Raw genomic sequence first — 25,554 nt, forward strand, 5'->3', positions numbered from 1 at the left:
TAGACAATTAAATATTATGTTCGATGCTTATCGACTTTTAATATTAAAGGTGTTTCAATGAAATTATATAAATCGTCATACATTTTTGTTATTTTAAATTGTTTTACTAGTGCCATCTAGTGTATTACAATGAAACTATTAGAGGAATCCAAAATTCCATTCTTTTTGTTTAAATTAAGTACTATTCGCTAATAGATGGCGCTTAACACATTAACGAATTACATTATTTCTAATATTTCTTTGTTTAGCTATATTTGTTTTTAGTACATATAGTAATTACTGCTGAAATTACCGCTCTTGTAAAAAGTTAATATTGCATCTAACTTTTTTTACGAGCGGTATTTTCAGTCTATACAGTAATAAAGTATTAACAAAAATATAAGGCATGTTACTACTTTTGTAATTCTAATGAATGGATATTTCTGCATAATACTTTGCCTTTGAAATGGTGCCTTTTAGTTTAGTTTACAGAAACTATTAATTACTAACTGATCTGTGCAACTTTCTCTGCATTACACTTACTTTATATTTAGCCCAATTTACATAATATCTTTTTATAACGTTTTATTGTAATGTATAAGGTTTAATACTGTAAAGAAAGTTTGATAGAAATCTTCCCGGTAGTTTTTGTGTGAAAGTTTCACAAACATCTATTCATCCATTAATTTTCACAATTTTATCTGTGATATTAGTGACATCTTATCTTTATTATTATATGCTGCCAACTTCTCTAAATTCCTTCAAATAATTAATGTATCTAGTAATCAGCAGTGACTGTATTTTTTTCCTTGATATCTAGTGTATCTATTCACATATGAAGTAATTATTGCTATACCCTAATGCATGTAATTTTAATATTATATTTTTTCCAGGAATTTTATATTTTTTATTTCATTTTACACATAGTATTATTACATTTTTTTTTTAGGTATCATTGAAAGATAATAGTGGAATTATAATGAAGTAGAGACATCTAGTATATTTCAAACAAACTACTAAGTATTTATAATTTAATTTCATACTCTTAGTATCTACTACTCACTAATAGATGGCGCTGTAAGCTATGTATACAATTGGAGAAACAGTAAAACTGTTAACATGTTATTTACGTTGGAGAATGAATAAACAACTAGTACATGTTATTTTATTATTAAAAGTACTGAAATATAAATTAATTATGTATTGTTTTAGGTTTATTTTAAATATATGTGAATAGCGACATCTAGTTTATATCTTAGAAACTATTTACACTGTCAAGAAAGTACGTTACTTAATATCTTTACTACTCATTAATAGATGGCGCTGAATGTTACGATATTGCATATTTCCTATAAGTTTTCCCCAATGTCTTGTCAGATATTTATTACTCCATTGTAAAATAGCTATTGTGATACACGTAAAACATGTAACTTTACAGACTTTACTAGATTTTATGTTCAAAGTCGGTGACTTCGCTCTGTACAATGAAAAAGAAAGAGATGCGTTACTTAAGGATACGTATTATTGACACAAGTCATCTGTATTCCAAACCTATGTTTTTACCGCGAGTGCCTTTTCTTCAGTGATATGCATTGATATTTCTCCTATAATTTTTATAAAACTTACTAGTTTCTTCATTACTCAAAAGTGAATAAGTATCTAGTTGCCTTTAATGCTAATTTTCATTCAAACTCAGTGCTATCTATGAGTTGATACTCTATTGTTGGTTGTATTGATTTATGCCATTGCAAGTTTTCGAGTATAAAATACCTAATAGGTAAGTGTTTATTTAGATAAGATGTTAAAATCATTTTTAGATATTGTACCGCATTTAGAATTGACTAAAAAATATTATGTATTGACTTTTTATGCCTAACTAGATACTATAGATATATGTACTTAATTGCTGTAAAAGGGTATCTAGTTTTATTAATAAATACATATTGCAGTAAAAACAGATGCATGATGAAGTAGACTTGTCAATACTTCAATTAAAAATAACACAACAATAGTAAGCAAGACAACTTATTATTATTTTAGTTGGCGTAGGTATATAGGTATGTTGATAATTACACAAATATAATACAGTAGTATGTAACTGCATTTGTAAATAGTGAATTTAAACATTTGTGCCTATTACTATTACTATTTAATCACTTTTAAGCCCATTCCGGTGTACATTCGTACGCCTCATTTTGATTTATTTACAGAAGTGTATGCAAATAACTTTTAGGGTATTTTTTTATTGACGTATTTCCACTCATTACGACCTACTTTAATTTTAGTCGTACTCTCCTTCTATATGTTTTCTTGCATTATCGATAAGACCGCCTTTTCTACAAGGTACCTACTTAATTTTATTTTCACTCTTTTCTTATATCTCCTTTTAATCATCATCATCATCATCTCAGCCCGGAAGACATCCACTGTTGGACATAGGCCTCCTCCAAAGATCTCCACGACGATCAATCCTGCGCTGGTCGCATCCATCGCCTTACAGCGATCTTGACCAGATCATCGGTCCACCTTGCTGGAGGTCTTCCCATGCTGCGTCTTCCGGTCTGTGGTCGTCACTCGAGGACTTTATTGCCCCAACGGTCATCTGTCCTACGAGCTATGTGCTCTGCCTATTGCCAGATCAGTGTCGCAACTCGCAATTCTTCGGGCTATGCCGGTTACTCTGGTTCTTCTGCGGATCTCCTCATTTCTGATTCGATCACGCAGAGAAACTCCGAGCATAGCCCTCTCCATTACCCACTGAGTGAATCTGAGCTTGTTCATGAGGCTCATAGTTAGCGACCACGTCTCTTTGCCGTAAATCATCACTGGCAACAAACATTGGTCGTAAACCTACGTCTTGAGATACTGCGGTAATTTGGATGAAAAGATATATCGGAGCTTCCCGGACGCTGCCCATCCGAGTTGGATTCGACGATTGACCTCTTTCTCTCTCTTCTTTTAATGTTAATTATAAATTCTACTTGAATTAGTCAATAAAGATCAAATCTAATCAAATAATAACTAATTTGTTAATTTTAGACATTTTAGCCGCTTAGAACGTCATTTAAAAAATACTTTAAATAATGCTTAAAAACAAAAAGAGATATAGATTTTCTTCCCTATAAGTATACGTGCATTGTATATATTTCGTTGCATGCCTATGTAAATAGATATTTACCTATATGTACTACGTATTTATAATGTAACTTGGTGACCGTGGAACATTTTTATGGATATAATTTATTTACATAGGTAGCTATTTGTGTTTCATTCATTTTTCCTTCACCGTAAGGAAATATAACGCTATTATTCCTACTTCTATTTATATCTAACTGAAGTTCCACCGTCGCGTGTAATTATCTCGTGAGTTAAATGACTAGTATGTACATATACTTATGTATACTGGACCTTGATAGGTTTGATTTTAAATTATATTTTAAACAAAGGTTTCAAATGTACTATTTCCGAAATAGTTATTAGGTATATTGATAAACATACTGACGGCCCACCTAATGGAAAATATTAACATCAAAAATTTTTTAATGGTGCTCCACTCCTGTTGGGTGTAGCGTGATGTCTAGTTCCATGATTGAGCTATCCAACACTAAAAACATTTCAATTCGATCGAGTAACCAGTTGCTGAATTTAGCGCTTTCAACCAAACAAACGAACTCTTGAGTTTTATATATGTTTTATATATGTATTATATATATAAAAACTTCCTCTTGAATCACTGAATGAAAAGCCCCTTCAAAATCCGTTGCGTAGTTTTAAAGATTTAAGAATACATAGGGAATTAGGGACGGACAGACAGCGACATACAGGACTTTTTTTTATACTGTGTAATGCTATATAAAAATCTGTGGCACCAAACACGAGATTTTCGTGTCCTTTTGTGGAAGACGTCCACCGTTGAACAAAGGCCTCCCATAAAATCTACGACGATCGGTCCTGCGCTGCTTGCAACCTTGAGATTAGATTCTCCAAATGGTGCTATAGTTCCCGAATTTACTTTATCAGAGATTCTTTTTCATAGTTAAAAATGAATAAATTTAATTATTATGTACTTTTTGTCCACAGATACTTAAAATGAAGACCCGGCTGACATCTGTGACATACTTGGGCTATACGGCAATGGACAGGCGCTTCTCCAACGCCATGCTTCCATGGTTACTACGGGAAATTCGAACTACTGGCATTGGAGATAAGGTATAAATTTCACACCACAGAGTTCGTCATCCTTTACCTGGACTAAATTAAACCGAAGAGATCATTTGATAAATGGCCGAAACAAAAAAAACTAGCACAATTTGTATTTCTGACTGACTTCAGTAGAGACTGAAGGATTACATCGATATTGTCAGAAATATAATTGTATAAGTTTTTTTTATGTTGGCCGGATTTTATCACATGATCTTTTAGATTTAATTTATAGTATTCTAAATATTCCACTACTAGAGTCTGTTCTAAATCTGCCTGAAATAAGGTCCAAATGTCGTATAAAATACTTTATCTGTAAAAATGCTTATTATAAAATTTAAGAGTTCGTAAATGATAAAAATATTTTTGTAGAGAAAACTTAAAATTCATAGCGATGACAATATTGTCTGATTGCACTAAGAATGAGTGCGTAGCGGTTTCTATTTTGATTATCACATACCTCTTGCTTGTTACTTTATTTAAAATAACATTTATTCAAAAGAGCTACTACACATAAGTTTCTTGCTCATTCTTCTCGTGATGAGTCTGCGTTCCGAATGAATGGTAGAATAAAAAAATATGACTATTCAAAATTGCTTGTATTGAGTTTATTTGAATAAAGATTATTTCTATTTCTATTCCGAGCGAAAATGTCAAGTTTTACGTTCATCGGCAGTTGGCAATACTTCTGACTAATCTATCTGGGATTCGCAAGGGTATGTTTTATTAGAGTTTTTTGTACACTGATGACATCCTGTTTCCTTTTGTTTCAGTTAAGCATAGCAATAGAAGATGGGTGCTTGAAAGCGTACAATGGCAATTTCGAGCCCGTTATAGTTCATAGATTAGTAGATATTTTAAGGTGAGTAATTAAAGTTAAATTAAAATATTCTGTGTACGTAGTGGTCGTTTAGGGTATTACGTAAGCACTATTCTTTGCTTTGATTATTTCGGATGACATGGGGGGTAGAGGAGTCTACATGATGATTATGTCATAGGTAGTTATTTACTTTTTTATACGAATGGCAACTCTCATATTGTCTTTGCTAAAAGAACAAAACATTAATTGAAAAATGTTTACGTAAGCATGGGGGAGGGGGTGGGGGGAGGGTAAATAATGGTAATATGCTTATATGCTTACGTAATACTTGAACGGCACCATATCATGTTACCATCCTTATCCAACCATCTAGATGAGTGGCGTTATTGCGATTTTTTCAGAAACTTTTTGCCACACATTGTGAAAAACCCTTCCAGCAATGGTTTTTCCGAACCGATACGATATTGAAACCTTTCCTTCTTAAAAGGCAAAGCAATTACCCTGGTGTTGCGGGTGATCATGGGCGGCGGTAGTTACTTACCATCAGCTGAACCGCAAGCTCGTTCCCTAAATTATAAAAAAAATGTGGTTTATAATCGAAGTTGACTGTAAAAACTCGTCTCCATGCGACTGAGGTCACCAGGGACCAGTCTCACTTATTTTAGTTGCCAAGCAGCCAGCTTTGGAAGCTGTCATTCGTTCTACCTACAGGTATACAACCTGTAGGCATTAGGCAGTGAAATTCCAGGATAAGAGGCGTAACGACATCATCCTTTACAATGACATCGCATGGGCAGTATCACGGGTGTTATATGCCACGTGATGACGTGATAGTAGTGTTGTTTATGCATATAGCCGACGGTCACCTACCATCAGTGGTTCGTTAGTTTAATTGTCATTAAATTACATAAAAACAATTTAAAAAACTGTGATATTACTTGTCCAGAGCGAGCCAAGTACCTGGTCGGCCGGAGGAGCTGTTCTACATACTGCTGAACGAGAAGGAAGGACTCCTCAACTGCTATTTATATAAGGCGGCCACTGTACACGAGGTGAGATTATTTTTATTTAGTACTAGCTGTACCCGCGACTTCGTTTGCGAGGAATTTAACTTTATTTTTCTAAAATAAAAGTAGCCTAAGTTATTCCTTATTACATCATCTGCCTGCCAATAAAGTCCCGTCAAAATCGGTCCAGCCATTTCAGAGATTAGTGAAACAGTCAGACAAACTATAATTAAATTTTTTTTATGTATGTAAATTGGAGTGTCTTTTTGTAATATTGAAATAACCGTTTTATACTACTAAATCTCTGAAATAGCTGGACCGATTTTGACGGGATTTTTATTGGTAGGCAGGTGATGTAATAAGGAGTGACTTTAGCCTAAGTTTAAGACTTTTATTTTAGAACAATAAAGTTAAATTCCACGCGGACGAAGTCGCGGGAACAGCTAGTATAATGAATAGTCAATGGTTACCACTTACCATCGGTGGACCGTTCTTGTTTGACATTCCGGTTGCATAAAAACCTAATAACAGACAGTTTCATAATATTTACTTGGCTGTTAGTTTCCGAGTTATCTCAGCACAGACAGATCGTTACACATATTGCGTAAGCGCAGTCACACACCTTCCGGATTTTATTTTTTTGTACTAGTCGTTTACCCTGGTTTTGTCTGTACTGTGGGGCGGGCACAGAGATGGTAATTATATATATATATACATAGATAGAGCCAAGTAATTGTTCTGGCTGGTGAATAGATTGTTCTTTTTTTTTGTTATTTATTACAGGTACGATGGGTTTGTCATCGTAACATATAGTGTAAAAAAAAACAAAAGTAACAAATACGTTATATTCTAAATACACACTTAGGTAAGATGTCACTATACGTATTTCCATGGCGCCGTTTATGTATGTAGGTGACGGTGTTTGCTTTCCATTAGGTGGACCGTCTGTTATTCTAAAATAAAGTCGTAGTAGCTTAGATCTTATGAACTACGCATCTGATCTTAATGTAGTCTCCAGGACAAAAAGGTTGATAGTCACAGAACAAAAATATACTAATTACTCTACTCTGTTGTCTGCGGATAGAGTGATATAAGAGACAGTTTTATATGTATAATACATACATGTACACCCGTGCGAAGCCGGGACAGGCAGCCAGTCATTACATAGTAAAAAATAAAGTCGCTGTCGTTGTCTGTCCCTATATGTACGAGTATGCTTAAATCTTTAAAACTACGCAACGGATTTTGAAACAGTTTTATTTTAATAGAGTGATTCTAGAGGAAGGTTTATATGTATAATACATGTACACCCAAAAGAAAATTAACTTTATGCTTTGAAAATTGAATGAATGCGTTAAATAATACATATATACAAACATACGGGATGAGATAAAGCGGCCGTCGAAGACGGTAATGTAATTTAAAAACAAAGAACTATGTAACCTCTTTGGTAAAATGTAATTATTTACTTAAAAAAAGAAATTAGGAGTGGATTTGAATATGTGATTCATTACTCGTTTATTGGAGCGAAAATACAATCCCTTTCGGCCAGAACAATATGTTAATACAAACTGCGGCCTATAGCCAATATTTTTACTTGTTCTTTGGGTTCGCGTTATTTGAAATTACTGTTATTTTGTTGTGATTCATATTAGGAATGTTATGGATATGAAATTTCAGATACGGATAGGTTTCAGATATAGGAATGATTATTATAACGGATACGGATGCGGATATGAAATTATTTCGGATCATCCGTTAGTTTAGGATATTATTTTTTTAAGGAATTTCAAAAGTAAAATACAAATAGCTGATGAAATAGTTACATAACGTGTCTCAAATAGGTTTCGCCCCTATCCGATATCATACGAAACTTTTATTTCGGGTTCGCTTACGGTTACAAAAATTTGTTATATCGGGTATCCGATAGTTTTGGAGCTCCCTGATTTATATATAAAAAATATTTTTAATCTGGTAATTTACTTGTAGGTTTTTTTTAAATTTTGTACAAACAATAAAAAAACTTCGAATTATTATTCTAACTAAGCTAAATTTATACCTAAAATATCTAAATTCAAATAATAGACACAGCAGATCTATAGTTGTATGACATTTTTTATTCTACGTTATCATAAAGGTTATGATATAATGCAACTGATTGACATTGATGTCTAACCTTCATTGGGCACCAAATTAGAATCAAATCGTTACCTATACACAGACAGTCATTAATAGTCATTAGACCATTAAACACATCATAATTATTAAATAAATAAGTGATAACTTTATGTACAACCACATTAGTTATATATAAAAAGTGATGTTTAAAGTTATTTATGACAGTTACATCTTTCGTGCCATTTTTCTTCGATATCGTTTTTAGTGTGTCAACAAAAACCTGTAATTTCACGGAAAGTCCAAAGGTGCCTCGTCCTAAATAGGAAAACATTCCCCACAATTATAAACAAGTAATACCAGTGCCAAAAAGCAATATCTATTAAAACAAGATGCTAAATTCAGTATGCACGCCGCTGTCGCGTCAAGCAGTCGTGTATTCTGTATCTTTGTCAAACCTGGAATTTTGGTTTGGCGTATTCCTAATTTTATTTGCTTGCGAACTGGACTTACTCTACTTTCACATATGGAATCGAATTCATTTTGAAATAGTTTAAAAATATAACCTATAAACACGAATTCGAAATTCAAACTATAATTTATCATTAAACACAGAGTGTTTTGAAAATAGAAACTGTTTGCTGCCAACTCGCGTGGAAACCGCGTTTCGATACGTTGTAAACAGAAAACATATGATTCGATTCATCGATTATTATAATCGTAATTGATTACAGCAGTGGAAAGTAACATTATTTATATTCGATTAAAAAATTGATCGAGTGGTATGCAGTTAATGTATTTATAATGGATTGACGTAATAATTATTTTGTTTTATTTTATGTAATAGACAATTGTTTATACAATGGGTGTTCTGTGCGCGTGTGAACAACAACTTTTTGTTGAATACAATCTGCTAATTTAATTTTTACATGTGAGTATTATATCCAATTATTTCATTACCTACGTAACAAAAAAGTATAAATAAATGTTTTAAAACTTTTAATATTAGATTGTAGATACCTACAGATATATAGTTTTAGGTAATTATTTTAAAACCAGAAACAATCCTTGAGTAGTACTTAAAAAAAATCTGACGCTTCTATATACATACGTACATAGACGCGTCAGATTTTTTATATATTATGATATATTGGTATGTATGTTAGAGTGACTCTTTCTGATTTGGTCTCAATTATAATATACTATTTATGTATATAATATACGGATGTATAGTATCTACATAACCAAAATATCTAAATGAGAGCGAAGACCATACTAGTTGTAAATCTTTTGCATGGTTTAAAAGTCAGCGGAAAAATAGACAATGTTACGTTTCTAGACTACATTTACTACATTATTGCCCAGTGGTTTGCATCCCTGACTCAGGTCCCAGTCTTAGGTTCAAATTTCGACATATTGTGTAAAAACTTATAATTTTTTTTATTATTAAACTTTTCAATTATTTTTAAATAAACCACCTACAACAACCTACATAAATATAATCAGTCAATATAGGATTTAAAGTACCCAGCAATATAACACCCTAGGAATATAACTCGATGGTTTCCAGGGGGACCCCGTGGAGATCAACCTAACATGGTACATTGCTAGCTATCAGTCCACATTAATAACAATCCCCTTTCATCTCTACGTGAGGTGATAACATTTTGTTTATGGATAATATTGGAATGTGCACCCGTTTGCCGGGGTCCCAGTGGAGGATGATAAGATGAACATCAGGTCAACTCAGCTAGACCATCGTTGCAAATTCACCAGGAATTTAACATGGTTTCCAGGGGAAACAGTGTGGTGGTCAACCTGATATGATACATTGCTAGCAGTTCCCTTTCCCCCCTAGGTGAGGTGATAACATTGTATTTTCTAATTCGACCTTGTCATTTATAGAAAGGAAATTTATTCGTAAAATTATATTGGATCACATCCAAAGCATTTGGCCAATGAACTATCTCTTCATAATCGTGGTTATTATATTATTATGATCTGTATCGAAGAGTAACATAGTTTTTTTATGGATGATGATGGAATAATGGTCCCGGCAGCAGTAATGATATACGCTGGCGGGGCGCCAGTGGAAGATGATAAGATGAGAATGAACTCAGATCAGTTCAGTTACGAATCGTGGTCAATACACCAGAAACTTAGCATCTCAGTCCGAACATTCCAAATACAAAATTATTTAATAATTCATAGCGATGATCACATAGCTGATTGTATAAAGATTGAGTGCTTAGCGATTTCTATGTTGATTGTCAATTGTCACACGCCTAATTTTTGTTATTGTGCATTTACTTAGAACAACATTTGTTTAAAAGAGCAACACGCTAGGTTTTGCTCGTTTTTTGTGATGAATCTAAGTTCTGAATGTGTGGTAGAGTATAAAAAAATGTGATTATTCAAAAGTGTTTATATATTTGAATAAAGATTATTTCTATTTATTTGGGTAACACAATTTTTTCTCCTCCTTAATCATAAATCCTCTTTTCTCTCCTTTTTCCTTCCTCCTTCCTTTTTCACCTGTGGCCAACAGCATTAGAGCGTCACGACTACTATCGCGGTTGAGGTAGTCAGAAGAAAGATTGTTTTTGATGTGTACTAAAGGTCCCATTACACTAGCAATGTACCTTGTCAGCTTGACCTCCACGCGGTTCCCCCTGGAAACCATCGTGATAAATTCCAGGTGAATTTGTCACGATAGGCTAACTGACCTGACTTCATGTTCATCTTATCATCCTCCACTGGTGCCCCGCCAGCGTAAACCTTTAGCGCAGACGGGTGCATCATTCCATTATCATCCATAAAAAAAAATGCTTTACATGCCCATTGCATTTACACTCACTTTGCTGTATATATTTGGATACAACGTGGTAGGGAGCTAGGACCATGTCTTAAAGAAAGTATATAACATGAACGTGGGTGGATGGAAAGGGACTAAACGACCGAAAAAAAGATGGATGAATGGATGTTTGACATTGTAAATTGAATATATGGGTTTGACAGGTCTGCATTAGAGAATTCGAGAAATAGATCAATTGGGAAAAATCTGCTATTTAATAAATTCTACGGAATAATTGTAACAGTTGTTATTTATGATTACACTGTCAAGTTCTATTTATACTTGGCATGTAAACAAGATTGTTAACTTATATATTCACAGGTATATAAATAGCCTCGAATTATATATTATATATAACCATATACTCACGTATATAACCTGTTTTTATATAACGCATCGCTAGGTCGCGTCACGGTTAATGTTAAGTTTAAGGAAATATTATTGACCTTACATTTCTAAACTTGTTCTACTTGATTGGTCGTTTTAAAACAGAAATTTAATAAGATTTTTTAAAATTTGAATATTCTTTTTTCGGTACCTACTACATAATGTTGTTGAAATGAAATTTATTTATTTACCATAAAAGTGATTTACCATATATTAGATGGTAATCTTAATGAATATATCTGTTTCTCACTTTTAGTCTTTACCGACATGAAAATACATATGTGAATTATTCTAGTGTTATTACATAACTTAATAAAATTGTTAATTACTTTATAATATAAATTTTATAATTAATAAAAAAAATGCAATTTAGATATGTATTAATTTGTCAAGGTAATGACCTTGTAAGAAATGTTATTTTGGTGTATGTACCGTATTTATATTCATAAACGGTTAAAAAACGGTTATTTCAATATTACAAACAGATATTCCACTTTTATTTATATGATGTATAGATGATGAGTTAATAACTTCACATAATAGTTATTAACTACTACAGCTTACTAACAAAATAACATTTCTTACAATTTTTGTCTGTCTGTCTGTCTGTTCAGGCTAATCTCTGAAATAGCTGGACCATTTTTGACAGGTAGCTGATGAGGAGTAACTTAGGCTACTTTTATTTTAGAAAAATTATTTTATTTAGAAAAATAAACTTCAATTCTATGCGGACGAAGTCTCGGGAACCACTAGTTACATAGTATAAAACAAAGTCGCTGTCGCTGTCTGTCCGTCCCTATGTATGCTTAAATCTTTAAAACTACGCAACGGATTTTGAAGTGGTTTTTTTTAATAGATAGAGTGATTCAATAGGAAGGTTTATATGTACAATACATGTACACCCGGGTGAAGCCGGGGCGAGTAACTAGTTAATATTAGAAATGCGAAAGTGTGTGAGTATAGATGGATATATGGATATATAATATAATATAGTAATAAATGTCAAGTAAGCGTGATGCAGACGCAGTTGTGCGGGTCAGCTAGTTGACAATAGATTGCAATATATACATATATACTAGCTGTCCCGGCAAACGTTGTTTTGCGTTAAAATAAAATAAAAATTTAGGGGTGGACTACTACTAACATTTAGGGGGATGAAATATAGATGTTGGCCGATTCTCAGACCTACTCAATACGCTCACAAAATTTCATGAGAATCGGTCAAGCCGTTTCGGAGGAGTATGGGAACGAAAACTGTGACACGAGAATTTTATAAGATGTATCATAATAAGCTATAGTCCCCTAGCATTTAAATAATCACATATTGTATAGTCACACATGTCTATATCAATAAATGATCAAACTTTAAATTGTATCAATGAGAAATCCTTCAAAGTATTGACTTGACTGCTATTGTTATTGTGAGTGAAATAAATTTGTAAACTGTAGGATAAGATGTCTATTATAAATATACCTGTATTTATAATATTAGTAGAAATCTAATGCCCTTCTTTCAGTTATGAACATAATATAAGCACATATATTATGTTGACATTTATACATTTAGGGAGATGTTTCGATTATGCTAACATGTTTAACCGACCGTACAATGTCACTTACATTTTACGCAACAAAATCGATGTGACTTTGGACCGACGTTTATTGTCACCTATTACTCATTAGATTTTAATAACAAATAACCAGTGTTTATACCTATTATTTTATTATTTTACGTTTACACAACATAACATAACAGGAAATCAAATAGAGCTACTAAATTATTGACACTTGTATGTAACTATAGTCTAAGGAAATAAAGATAGAAAAACACATGGACATAACAAATAGTACCGTTTTTTAAAGATCATCTGCTTTGAAGTATATTATTCTATAGGTATAAAAGACCGATTTCAAAAATTTTATATTTAGAACTATTTTGTCCTTTTCTCTCGTGTTATTTTTATTGATTCGAAAGAAAGTAAAACCCCACTTGGACATTGAAAGTTATAAAGTTTGTAGGAAGTTTTATATTTATGGACTAGTGACTAATATAGGGCGGACTTAGCCTAAGTAAAATAAAAAATCATTTGTTCATATAGGATATTTTAGCCTATTATAAACGTATAGTTTTTTGTGTACATATATAAACATTACTATTTATATTATATATGTGCATACGTATATATATAAACATTAACGTTAAAAATGTTTTTATAGAAAAAATTAAAATTCATAGCACTGACAATATTATCTGATTACACTAATAATGAGAGCGTAGCGATTTCTATGTTGATTATCGCATGCCTCTTACTTGTTATACTGTAATTATTTATATAAAAAAAACATCTATTCAAAAGAGCAATACACAAGTTTCTTGCTCATTCTTTTTGTGATGAACCTGCATTCCGAATCAAAATATGACTATTCAAATGAGTAGTACTTATAATGAATTTATTTGAATAAAGATTATTTCTATTTCTATTTCATGTTACTATTTAGTAAAATGCATATTTACTTAAATAAGGTGCAACCGTAACATTGCATTATGTTAGGTACATAACGTAGTACGTACGTCACTGCAGTAAACAACAATATAATCATTAGTTTCTTGTAATGACCAATTACCTACCTATTTGAATACTTCTATCCTCGTTAATAATGGATACTTATAAGCCACAGAGAAATAATAATTTACCTACGAATAACAATAATAGGTAGTAACTCATATGGAGGTACTATTTATATTTACTTTTCTTAAATAATAGTTTTTAAGGTGTAATATTAACTCAAGACTGAAACAGTATTGTAATTTATTGTAATAGTATAGGTACAAGACACTTTTACATTAAATTACAATTAAAAATATAATAATAATAATGTCAGCACAATTCATAGATAGATTCTCTTTAAATTGGAGCGGTTTCTTAATCATTAAATAGCTTCAATAAATGAACTATTTATTGAAGCTATTTAATGATTCTATATATATATATTTATTATATATATAAGAATATATGGTTTTTTCTAGTGTTATTAAAATATATTTAACTTTCTTCCTTGTATTTATATGTTTTTCCAACATTGTTCTAGTTCACGAAACTACTTATAAAGCACTTATTCTCATTATGCTAAAATTCGTTACGGTGGTCCTTTGTTATCGACTGGATTGTTTTGAAAATAGGTATAAATTGATTTTCTACAGGTTTTGTATTATGTTGATAGTAAACAATAAATCTTTTTTTGTAGATATATGATTTCTAATGTATTTTATTATATTTTAGTTTAAAAAATATTTGATTCCAGCAAATCTTAAGAAACAATGAATCACAGTCGGCCATTATTCGGTTCCCACAGCGACACGTCCGCCATAAACTTAAACCATTTGGTAAGACATTGGCCTTGTGAGGAATGAAATTGTTTTATAACTTCATAACAAGGTTGTGCCGTTTGCATCCTAAGTAATCCTAATATAATGCATTGTGAATATTAATAAAAATTCATTATAAGTTCATACTTAAAAATCTACTTGTTAAGAAATATGTGGATATACATTGTAGAATTTGTACAAATTCTTCTGTCTCACCTATTTCTGGAGCAAAACTGCATACTTTGGTTACATTAAATGTTTCATAGTCAAATTATTTATAATAATATTTATTTATTTACATCGTACTAAGTGAGCTTAACAGTCTCCCAATATGCCCACTTAGGAAGATAATATACAAATACACACAATTATAAACAATAATTACACAAGAAAAACAAAAGAGAAAAAAAAACAATAATAATAATAATACCTAATCTCCATTTAATATAATAAAATAATATAATATAATAAATATCTCAGAAGAAATCACACACCCTCATCTAGTTCCAAGCTAAGTCCGGCTTGTGTTATGGGTATTAGGCAACTGATATAAATACACATAAATTCTTGTTTATAAATACATAAATATTATTCATAGACAAGACACAAACCCATACAAACAATTGTTCTCATAAATATAAATAAATTACATAAACCTAAATATAAATAATTATCATCATCATCATCAGCAGCAGCAGCCCACTGCAGTCCACTGCTGGACATAGGCCTTTTATAAGGCCCACCCCCGGGGACGATCTTCAGTCCTTTTTTTTCCAGTTATTACGCGCAACCTTAAGTTAGTCGTCGCTCCACCTAGCTGCGGAGTGGCCTATACCGCGATTATCAATTCCCGGTCACCCTAAAGTACGTCTACTCCAGCGAGCATCAGCGAGCATCTGCAACAGATATAACCAGCCCACTGCCACTTAAACATGCAAATACGAAGAGCTATGTCAGTAACCTTAGTTATTTTCTTTAGGCGAATTACTTCGCTTGGATATGATTCTTCAGAGAAACTCCAAGCATAGCTCTTTCCATAGCTCGGTGAGCGACTTTGAGTTGGTGGACCAGTCGTGTCGTCAGTGTCTACGTTTCGACACCCTAAGCTATAACGGCTAGGACGCCCTGATTATTAATTAAAAAAAACCTTTGTTTTAATGCTTTATGGAAGCGATGATGAGCAGACTCTCCAAAAGCTGCCCAACCCAGCAAAATGCGTCTCTTAGTCTCCCTCTGAAAACTGTCCGACCGGTCCCAACGAATGCGATCATTGAAACTGATCTTGGTTTTGTTCAAATTCATCCAAAGAGCGATACGTTAACATTCATGCCGTAGTTTTTCCAACCGAGCATTCTAAACATTCAGCAATTAAACATTCACTCCAGCGCGGTTGCAAATAACTTAGGGGATATTACATCCCCAAGCTCGTGGGCGGCGGTAATCACTTACCATCAGGTGAGCCGCACGCTCGTTTGTCCCCTGTGTTATAAAAAAAAAAAGTCTTACGCCACGTGGACATGCATTGTAATACAAAATATAAATACCTATACAAATACATAGATGTATTAATTGTTGTAGTAAATGACGCGAAGTTGCGATGATCTATCTATATTTTGTTTTCTTTTCATGGGAATGCATTTTATTCGAAGGAAGCCGCGTCAAAAGCGGGTAAGATAAGAATGCTAATGCAAGCAGCTAACATTTGTACAAGCTGATAATATGATCATAATTCGTCGTACATACATTAAGTACTATCTGACACATGGAATCAATCAGTCATCCTGACAACGTTATTGTGAAGCTGGAACTCTGTGACTGGACTAGATTCTTAAATTTATCAATAATTATTGTAGTAAAAACCTTGTTCTATTTTTTTTTAGTAACAATTAAATCAATGTCAAAAGGCCATTCTTACCACTTATGCATGTATTTTTTTTTATCTTTACCTAACTGCTTGAGAAGGACTGGCATGAAAATATACCTATATCTTTTAAAGCATAGTGATTAAAATAATATTTAACATACTGAGCGTAGGTATATATATATCTAAGAGAGGAATTTTTTTATTGTTTGTTTGGATTGGATAGGCTCCGAAAATACGGTATCGATTTGAATTTTTTTTTACCTTTAGAATACTATTATATATTTTTCAATATTTTCAAAAACAAATGCTACGGATTTTTTTTCACCCTGGACAATTAACACAGAGCCATCTAATCCCACGGTAAACAGAGCTTGTTTTATGGGTACTGGATAAGTAATACATAGACAATTTTTTTCAAAATACATAATGTACATAGAAAATACCCAGACCCGTACAAACAATCATACACATGAATACAAATGTTTGTACTGAGTGAGGAATCAAACCCGCAACAATCGGAAGTGAGTGCTAAACCGTTAGACCAACGTGGACGTCAAATCAATTATTGACAAGCAATGTGTATGTATGTATGTATTATAGATTTAGAGAGGATATCTATTAAAAAGTGTGTATTCTGTATATTTGTGTTAAAAATTTTTTTGTTAAATACACATCCAAATCAGGGCGATCCGCTAATGTTAAATATATTGAAAATCATATCTTTGAATAACTAACGCATGTCCGGTCCACTAATAAGTAATTGTTTATAATGTAGACGTTACTAATCAAGTATTGTTCGATGGAAGTTTAAAAAAAACATTGTATCAATGATAGAGGCTATATTATTGTTTGTAAAATTAAACATACTCGTGTAGTCTCTGGTATTACTATTAGTGCTTACTATTGGTCCTTGACGTCATGTGGGTAATAAACTGAATCGATCACTACAAACAGTTCAGTTGATCTATGAACTGTACGCAAGCAAACGACTACATTATTATGATAGGTAAATTGATGGCGGCGTGCGATGCACTTCATGGACATTTTTAAATTATTATTGACTATTACCAGAGACAAGAGAATTACAACCCATGACTTACCATTAGAGTCGAAACCTCTAGGTGAGGACGCTCTTAGTATAAAGGTATAATGCGAAATGGAAAGTATGACGGCTAAGGTGTGTAGCGGCTTGTCATACTGCTTTACTTCCGATGGTCGCAAGTTCTATTCCATTCGGTACAAACAGTGGTATTCATGAGTAGGTATTGATTGTTTATCGGTCTGCGTATTTTCTATGTATCTATATTATGTATTTACAAAAAAATGTCTCAGTATATCAGTTATCCGGTAACTATAATACAACTTTTACTTAACTTGGGACTAGATGGCGTTGTGTGAATTGTCCAGGTGATTATTATATCAAATTGAATAAAAATATACTTTAGTGTACTTTTATGTACAGTAAAAATACTAATTAGAGACAATGTGAGTAAACATGTTAAATGTTAATCCAGAATATCGTTTGGGTGTCATTTGCTCTATTTCATTCGAGAATTCATACCCACACAGCGAAACTTAAGTGGTCTCGGATAATGCGGTTTCAGAGGAGCTTGCGTAGTTCATTCCACAATCTAAGTGTACACTGGAACACTTAGATTATGGAATGAACTACGCAAGGGGTTTTTCAAGAAGGGTATATAACGGTTTCTCAAAGGTCGGCAACGCGCACGTGATACCGCTTGAGTACAGGCGTCTATAGGATAAAAAAAAAAAAAATAACCGTTTACCATCAGATGGCTCGTATGTTTGATTGCCCGCATAGTTGTATAACAATCCATTCTGTATATAGTCTGTTTCTTTTCGTATTTCACTAGCAGTTACACTTGCAGTTTTGTCTGCTTTAGATCAAAGATTCTATGGTCATCCCTTAAAAACCCGGAATGAATTGAAATTTAATGACTTATTATTATTATTAATAATTATGTTATTTATTTCAGGTGACCGATCTTTTCGGACAGATGCGAGAGCCGTCGCCTGGGGGTTCAAACCCCAAGGGCTCCGCGGGGGCGTTACCTAATGGCTCAGTTACCAAGAACATAGGCTTCCAACAGCAGCACACATCGGAGCTACCATGGAGCAGCCCCGCCATCTCCTTACCCGGCAATTGTAATAATAATTTGTGAGTTTAAATTTACGTAAAATTTGTAATCTGGGTATGTGTATAAATTTCAATCCGTACTTGGGCACGCTATAACTTGAAAACGACCCTACCGATTTAATTCATATTTTTAACTTATTTTCTAACATTTTATAGATTGTTTTAACAGAAGGAGAAATTAGGATATTGCGTAAAAATAATAATCTTACTTTTGAAACGATTTTGACTATTTCGTTTGTAGTTTTTTTAATTTCTTTTTTCTTTAAGTTTCGGTGCGTTTGATAGTACACGCATTTGGTGACAGTTCGTGTAATGCCTGCTATTTGTTTTGGATATACTTTCTGTTTCTAATGCATGCCTCTGATACATGACGCTGGCATAAATAGTCGTAAAAATAACGACCGATTGCCATAAAAGAAATTAAGAAGCAGAAGACTGATACAATACAATGTAGGTCGGTGTGGATAATATATTATAAAATTGTCACTTCCTATGTCAATTCAAGCTAATCATTAATTCATAAGTCTACCGAACCTACAATCACTACGTTATAAGGGTACGCAAACTTCTAAACCCAAAAACCAAACAGTGTGAGAACCATATATAAAAAGATTTAGGAAATTGATTTTAATGACAACGCATTAAAGTCGAATTTCAATTTTAAGATAAGAAAGTAGAAGCATAGTCTATACTTTTGCTTGTATGTAGACAGTGTCGACGGGCTCCAAAAGTGTTTCCGCAGGATTATTATGCCCTCTAGGCCACCTGCGGCCATCAGATTCCATACAATAGGTCCAAAAAAAAAACTACAACTTCAGAGTTGTTATTGTGTTTTATCCCGATAAATGATTATTGTCATGTGTGTGGCAAGATCTATTTTGTCACTTTCTTTCAAATAAAGAGTTACCTTAAAAGAAAAGGATAAAAAAGTTATAATTTTTTAAACTATTCTAATGCTTTACTTGGGCGAGTATAGAGGGCGCTCCATATCCACCGAAGGACTTTTTGAAGCGGCTAAAAACGTAACATTAACAGTTCGGTATCTATAAGACTTTTAGGGCGAAATAGGTCAGCAATTTTAAATTGATATTGCAAAAAAAATATTCATTTGGACTTGTATTTAATACAACACTCTAAATGATATCAATTCATAACTATTCAAAATGAACGCGATATTTCCTTTGTGTTAGCAATATCTGTACTATGACCATTTAGTATCGCTTACAACAGATGTGGTTTTTGCGCCAAATGTTAATATTATTACTAGTACATTTATTGCCGTAGGTACAGGTAGGTACAGCCACACGAAAAAGATAAAACTAACTAACTAACGTAAACTAGAAAAAGGTGGGAAAGAATTGTTAGACTCCCATTCAGTGATTTCGTTGCTAATAAATCTTTTCTTCGTATAGCTTTCTGGTGAATTAGCCACGAATTCAAGGAACGTGATTTCATCCTTATCCCATCAATTTCCATTGGTGCCCCAGCTAATAATGTTATCATCATGGGACAAAATTTCCAGAACAGAATACTAAAAACAAAATTATCATTACGTACCATCACGACTTGACGTGCTCCCATTTCATGCAGTATATTTGAATTAAAAATGGCAGGGGATGAGCCTATTATTAAAACTATAGCAATTATTACTATTAACAGAACTATACTTATTTTAATTTGACCTTATATGTATATTAAAAATTTTGAAGCTACATCTGGTATCAAAGCTGCAACAACAAACACCACAAAATTTACATTATTACTACGTAATTTATTTGTGTTACATCTACACGGACTGGAGTCCATTGTTGCATCGACATATATGAATTACAATTTAACAGACACTTGGGTTTAGAAATAATTGTTATGTTTATGCCTATCTATGCCCTAGGTACCGATTCTATGATGTTCGTGATAATGTCTAGTTCATGTCTGTAGACATTACTCTTTAGTTCAACTGAGCCTTCAGCTGGTTTGGCATTCCAATATCATTAAATTTTTTTGATTGCATAGGAAAGAAACTAGCTTGTGTCTCACTTGATGGAAGGTATTACAGGGGAATTGCAAATACGTTGCCTGCCTTATAAGAAGGAAAAAGCTCTTGAAGATCTTTTCTTGAAGATTTCAATGTCGCATCGGCTAGAATACAATTGCTGGAAGCTGATTCCACAAAGTGGAGTAGAGGAGCGATATATCTTTTTATTTAGATGAATATGTTTTCATTGTTTCAGGACGAGTGAACCTCCTCAGTCAGGGCTGGTCCGTAGTGTTAGCAATGCATCTACATTAACTTCATTATGTGCTGATCTGTCACCCTCTGACTCTCATTTTTTTGAGGTAATATTCAAAATTTATAGACTTTTTAATTTTTGGCAAAAGGACGTTATAATAACGTATGACTAGAACGGTTAAATAGTAATTACAATGTTCATTTCAGGTTTTGTACATAGGTAAAGTTAGGATATCCCAAAGAAAAGTTCCCGACTCACTAATAGATGACGCGTTAAACAAATTCGCATTGCATGAAGCTGAAAAAATTAAGAATCAAAGGCGACATAGCTTATACCCGTCTTCCACAGAGGTATGTTTATCAGTGATGTATAAAGAAATAATTGTCATTTTTTGTAACTACAAAATAATTTGTATTTATATATACAAGTATGGATTTGTTTCGGAAGGGAGTGTAATATTTACAGAATGTTCTTTTACAATTTCAGACTTGTAACTATAATAATGCTTCAACGGAAAACCTGGCTGATAACGAGAAAGAAAAATGTAATTTAAGTACAACGCCTTTGGCACCTGATAAAATAATTAAATGGGACAGCATAGACACTGTAGATAAGCAGTCAACAGTCGAAAATAATGAAATCGACAAAGAATTTGACATGTTCACTAAAGAAAGGGTAGAGATTAATTCACAAATGCGAAAAAGTCAAACATTGGAATCTATGTCTTCAAATATACATAAAAATAACCTAGGAACAGTTACAGAGGATGAAGAAAAACATGACATACAATCTATAATTACTGAAACAGCTTCGTCTATAACAAAATTTTGTGAAAACACTATTAAGGATGCAAACAAAATTGACGTTAATAGTATAGTCAAAGACCCATCCCCGGGAAATAATAAACAAAGTACAGAAATAGAAACAAAGGAAGAAAATATACAACAATCTAAAGATAAATTAAGTCAACAAGACAGAAATGAAAGTAAAGAGATTATATCAGAAAATGAACAGAGTTTAAAATCAAGTATAGAAAAATTTAACACGTTATCTAGTACGAAATTATTTAATAAAGAAATTAAAAGATGTATGGTAGAGAATAAACCGTTTTTGAGAGACAGATCAGCGTCGATCGGAACTTTGAATCTAAAGACGCCCATAGCTCACTTGATTGGAGAACAAAATAGAACTATGTTATTTCAAGTAAGTTTATTGATTCCAATATACATATTTATCTGAAATCCATGTATCCATTTTCTCGTAATAACGCAACAAATAGACAGACTGATTATAAAAACGTTTTTTTTTATAAAATCAGCATATAGGTATAGTACAAATAAACGTATAAAGATGTAATGTAGGAAACACTAGGCTTTTTATTTGCTTGTTTGTTTCTAAAGACTAAACTAAACAATTGCCTACTTAATTATTATTTGTTTAGCGAGTATAAAGAGAAGGAAATGTAAAGACATTTCCTTCTTTATATTGATTCTACCTAATTTGATTTAAAAACGAATCTGCATTTCCTAATCACATACAAGCTCATTTGAATCAAATTATAGTTAAGTTTCTTGTCAGTTTTTATTAGCCCGAAAGCATTCCGAACAGACGGTAGATTTGATATATCATAAAAGTGTGTAATAGATCTACATGAATAAATATATTTTGATTTGATTTAATAATATAATACAATACTTATAAAAATTCAATGTTTTTTTTTCAGGTGGGTCGTTCAGAACTGCGTCTTATCAGTCCAGACAGAAAGCAGATACTTCTTCACAGAGCATTTAAGGATGTTGCAAGTTGTGTGCTTGGTCGTATTAATAGGGATCACTTCGGTTTTGTGTGCAGAGAGAATAATGACAGTTATGCGTGTTACGTGTTCAAATGTGAGAGCGATTCTGTCGCTACAGAAGTTGTTAATGGTAATTATTTTTTTTGTCTATTGCTGACCGCCTTCATGAAAAGTGGCAACCATCTTCCATATACATGAATAGCACCATGTACTTCAAGTCACCGGAATGAAGTGTATTCTGTAATTTCACTGCCATTTCTTACTTTTTAACCGGGATACAGTTTTCAATGCAAACTGCTTGTTGACTGAAATAGGTATGACTGAAGAACCCACTAAGACAATTTCGTACATAAGGTTTAGTACAGGGTCAGATGCTTCTGTAGACTAAAGATTTACTGCCATATATTTACCCTCCAATAAATAAATATTTTTTTTACCCTTGGTGGAGGTGCCGAAAAATAGTGAATAGCATATGGAGCGTGTGGAATTGCTGAAAAATATTATAGGCAAACAGGCTAATTATTTCTTTTATTTCAGCTATAAAGCAAGCATTTTTTGCCCACGCGGAATTACTCAAGAAATCCAGAGAGAAATCACCTAATATGACATGCGAGCATTGCCCTATGCTGTGGTACCATAGATTATGTCATGATATAGAAGGTAAAATACATATAATAGACATATAATTTTATTATTCCTACTGAAAAAGTATGAACGTTTACGACTGTTTTTTTTTCATATTTTACGCAATATCTTCCCACCCTTATTTATAGCTGTTTTTTATTTTTTGTTTGTTGAATGTTAAATGTTAACTAACTACGCAAGTTAAAGTAAAGCGTGTAGTTTTACTTTAACTTGCGTAGTTAATATTTTCTTCTTACACTACAATATATAAAAAATAATTATAGAACAATTTATAAGTGTAAATAAAGTTTTTATTTTCAATATCTATTTTTACATATTGTACAGATGCAAAATGTACATAGTGTCGGTTTAGCATATTAATTATTTCTATATTTTTTCTGTATTTATTATAGGTATGAATGAAAAGAAAACGCACGCTTTTATCCTGAGACGCATAGAACAACTGTCTGAGGATGAACAGGATCTTATTATCACCAAATATCAAGGCGGCACCAACCATATGTATGAGGTAAAAATGTTAATATTTTAGATGAATGTCTCCTATTCATGGATCGTCACAGATAATAGAATATTATAATATATAGTGCTAATATCATAGAAATGTTTTCTAATATATAGATTTGTGCATTATAAGGCGTATTGTTGTAGGTTAGTGAACACAATGCATTTCTGATGATGTTACTTCGAGCACACTGTGAAGCTAAGCAGTCCAGACATATTCACGACACCGCTGAAAACAGGTGAGCAGATGCCACAAAAACATATTTATGATTTAATTTTCGTCTATCAATGACAACTACTAATACAAGATATTTTATATACACTTATTTAAGTTGGTAAAAAAATAAATTGTAAGCACCGCAACACACATACGGCTATGAGCAAACTGAGCAAGTAATCACTAAGTTTTAATTCAGCGCTTCGCCGCTGCTTTTCCATAAATATTATTTATAATCTGTGGCGGTATTTGTTTTGCGCGGGAAAAGTTTAATCCCCGCGTCAGCCTGCGTGTAATACCATAGATTGCCCTTATGAGAACAAATTATTGAACAAAATAATTCCGAATTAGTAGTAGTTCTTTTTAGTTATTATATTAATCAAATAACCTAAAATTTAATAATTTCACTAATAATATAATCTGTTGATTAATATATTATTTTTGCAGATCGGAATTCCTCAATCAGTATTTAGGCGGTAGCACAATCTTTATGAAAGCGAAACGTTCATTGTCCAGCAGTTTCGATCATTTATTGAAGAGGAAAGCAAGTAAAGATGAAGCTAGTTTGGCAATACCACAGGTTGCTAAAAAGGTATTTATCATTTAGAATTATTCTATATGTTTAAAAAAAGTTTATTATTAGTTTGTTTAATTTTATATATTTGTGATTTTAAAGCAAGAACAGCTACCAGTAACACAAGCAGCCGGAGTCAAAAGAAGAGAAAAAAAAGCTACCAGTGACAAACCTTAACCGTCGCGATTTTGAATATTATGTGTAAATGCTAACGCTGATTGCATAAAGAATCATTGAATAGTAAACTTAATCTAAATCTTCTCTTGTAGGGAGAGCCAAGCACTGCAGTTTACTCGCAATATATATAAATAATTTTGATGTGTCAGTTTGTAATTTCAAACTAACAGTTTTTCACTCAATAGTGTACATATGTATCTTTGTTCTTGCTAATTTGTGAAACGGCTTGACGGATTTTGACGGGAGTTTCACTCGCAGATAGCTAATGTTATAAGGAGTAACTTAGGCTACTTTTATACTAGACATTTTATTTATTTAATAAAAAAAGAATTATAAATTCCACGCGTACGGAGTCACAGATAACAGCTAGTATATTATGTATTTATTATTCTGTAATAAATATAATATGTACCATGTTTCTGTTTCTACAGGAAGCTTCTCCTCTGTCTCATGCTGTTGTGGACACGCCTTCAGAACCGTCAACACCTGAAATACACCTTCCAGAAGGTTCTAGAAGTAAATCCCAATCACCAAGTGTACGGACACAGAACAGTGGTAAGCTAATTAAGAATTAAGTAATTACTTAATAGTAATAACATTTAAATAATGAATAATAAAAATAATCGTAACCGCAGACAATCACCACATTACTGTCTAGTCTCA

The 25,554-nt window shown here is 32.6% G+C and overlaps 1 protein-coding gene across 1 annotated transcript in view; it reads left to right on the forward strand.

Moving 5' to 3' along the window:
- Positions 1-1,388: 1,388 nt before the first annotated feature.
- LOC131850276 (TBC1 domain family member 4) overlaps positions 1,389-25,554 on the forward strand; it is a 34,269-nt gene continuing 10,103 nt past the window's right edge. The window contains exons 1-14 of the mRNA XM_059200472.1: positions 1,389-1,756; positions 4,060-4,188; positions 4,953-5,041; positions 5,946-6,051; positions 18,591-18,772; positions 20,983-21,088; positions 21,189-21,332; positions 21,469-22,185; positions 22,706-22,907; positions 23,315-23,437; positions 23,815-23,930; positions 24,071-24,162; positions 24,588-24,732; positions 25,323-25,446. Coding sequence (XP_059056455.1) covers positions 4,069-4,188; positions 4,953-5,041; positions 5,946-6,051; positions 18,591-18,772; positions 20,983-21,088; positions 21,189-21,332; positions 21,469-22,185; positions 22,706-22,907; positions 23,315-23,437; positions 23,815-23,930; positions 24,071-24,162; positions 24,588-24,732; positions 25,323-25,446 — 2,266 coding nt within the window. The 5' untranslated portion in view covers positions 1,389-1,756; positions 4,060-4,068. The remainder of the gene's footprint in view (positions 1,757-4,059; positions 4,189-4,952; positions 5,042-5,945; positions 6,052-18,590; positions 18,773-20,982; positions 21,089-21,188; positions 21,333-21,468; positions 22,186-22,705; positions 22,908-23,314; positions 23,438-23,814; positions 23,931-24,070; positions 24,163-24,587; positions 24,733-25,322; positions 25,447-25,554) is intronic.

This window comes from Achroia grisella, unplaced genomic scaffold (assembly GCF_030625045.1).
Source record: "Achroia grisella isolate CSIRO2021 unplaced genomic scaffold, CSIRO_AGI_Agris_v1 utg114, whole genome shotgun sequence".
NCBI classification, from domain to species: domain Eukaryota; kingdom Metazoa; phylum Arthropoda; class Insecta; order Lepidoptera; family Pyralidae; genus Achroia; species Achroia grisella.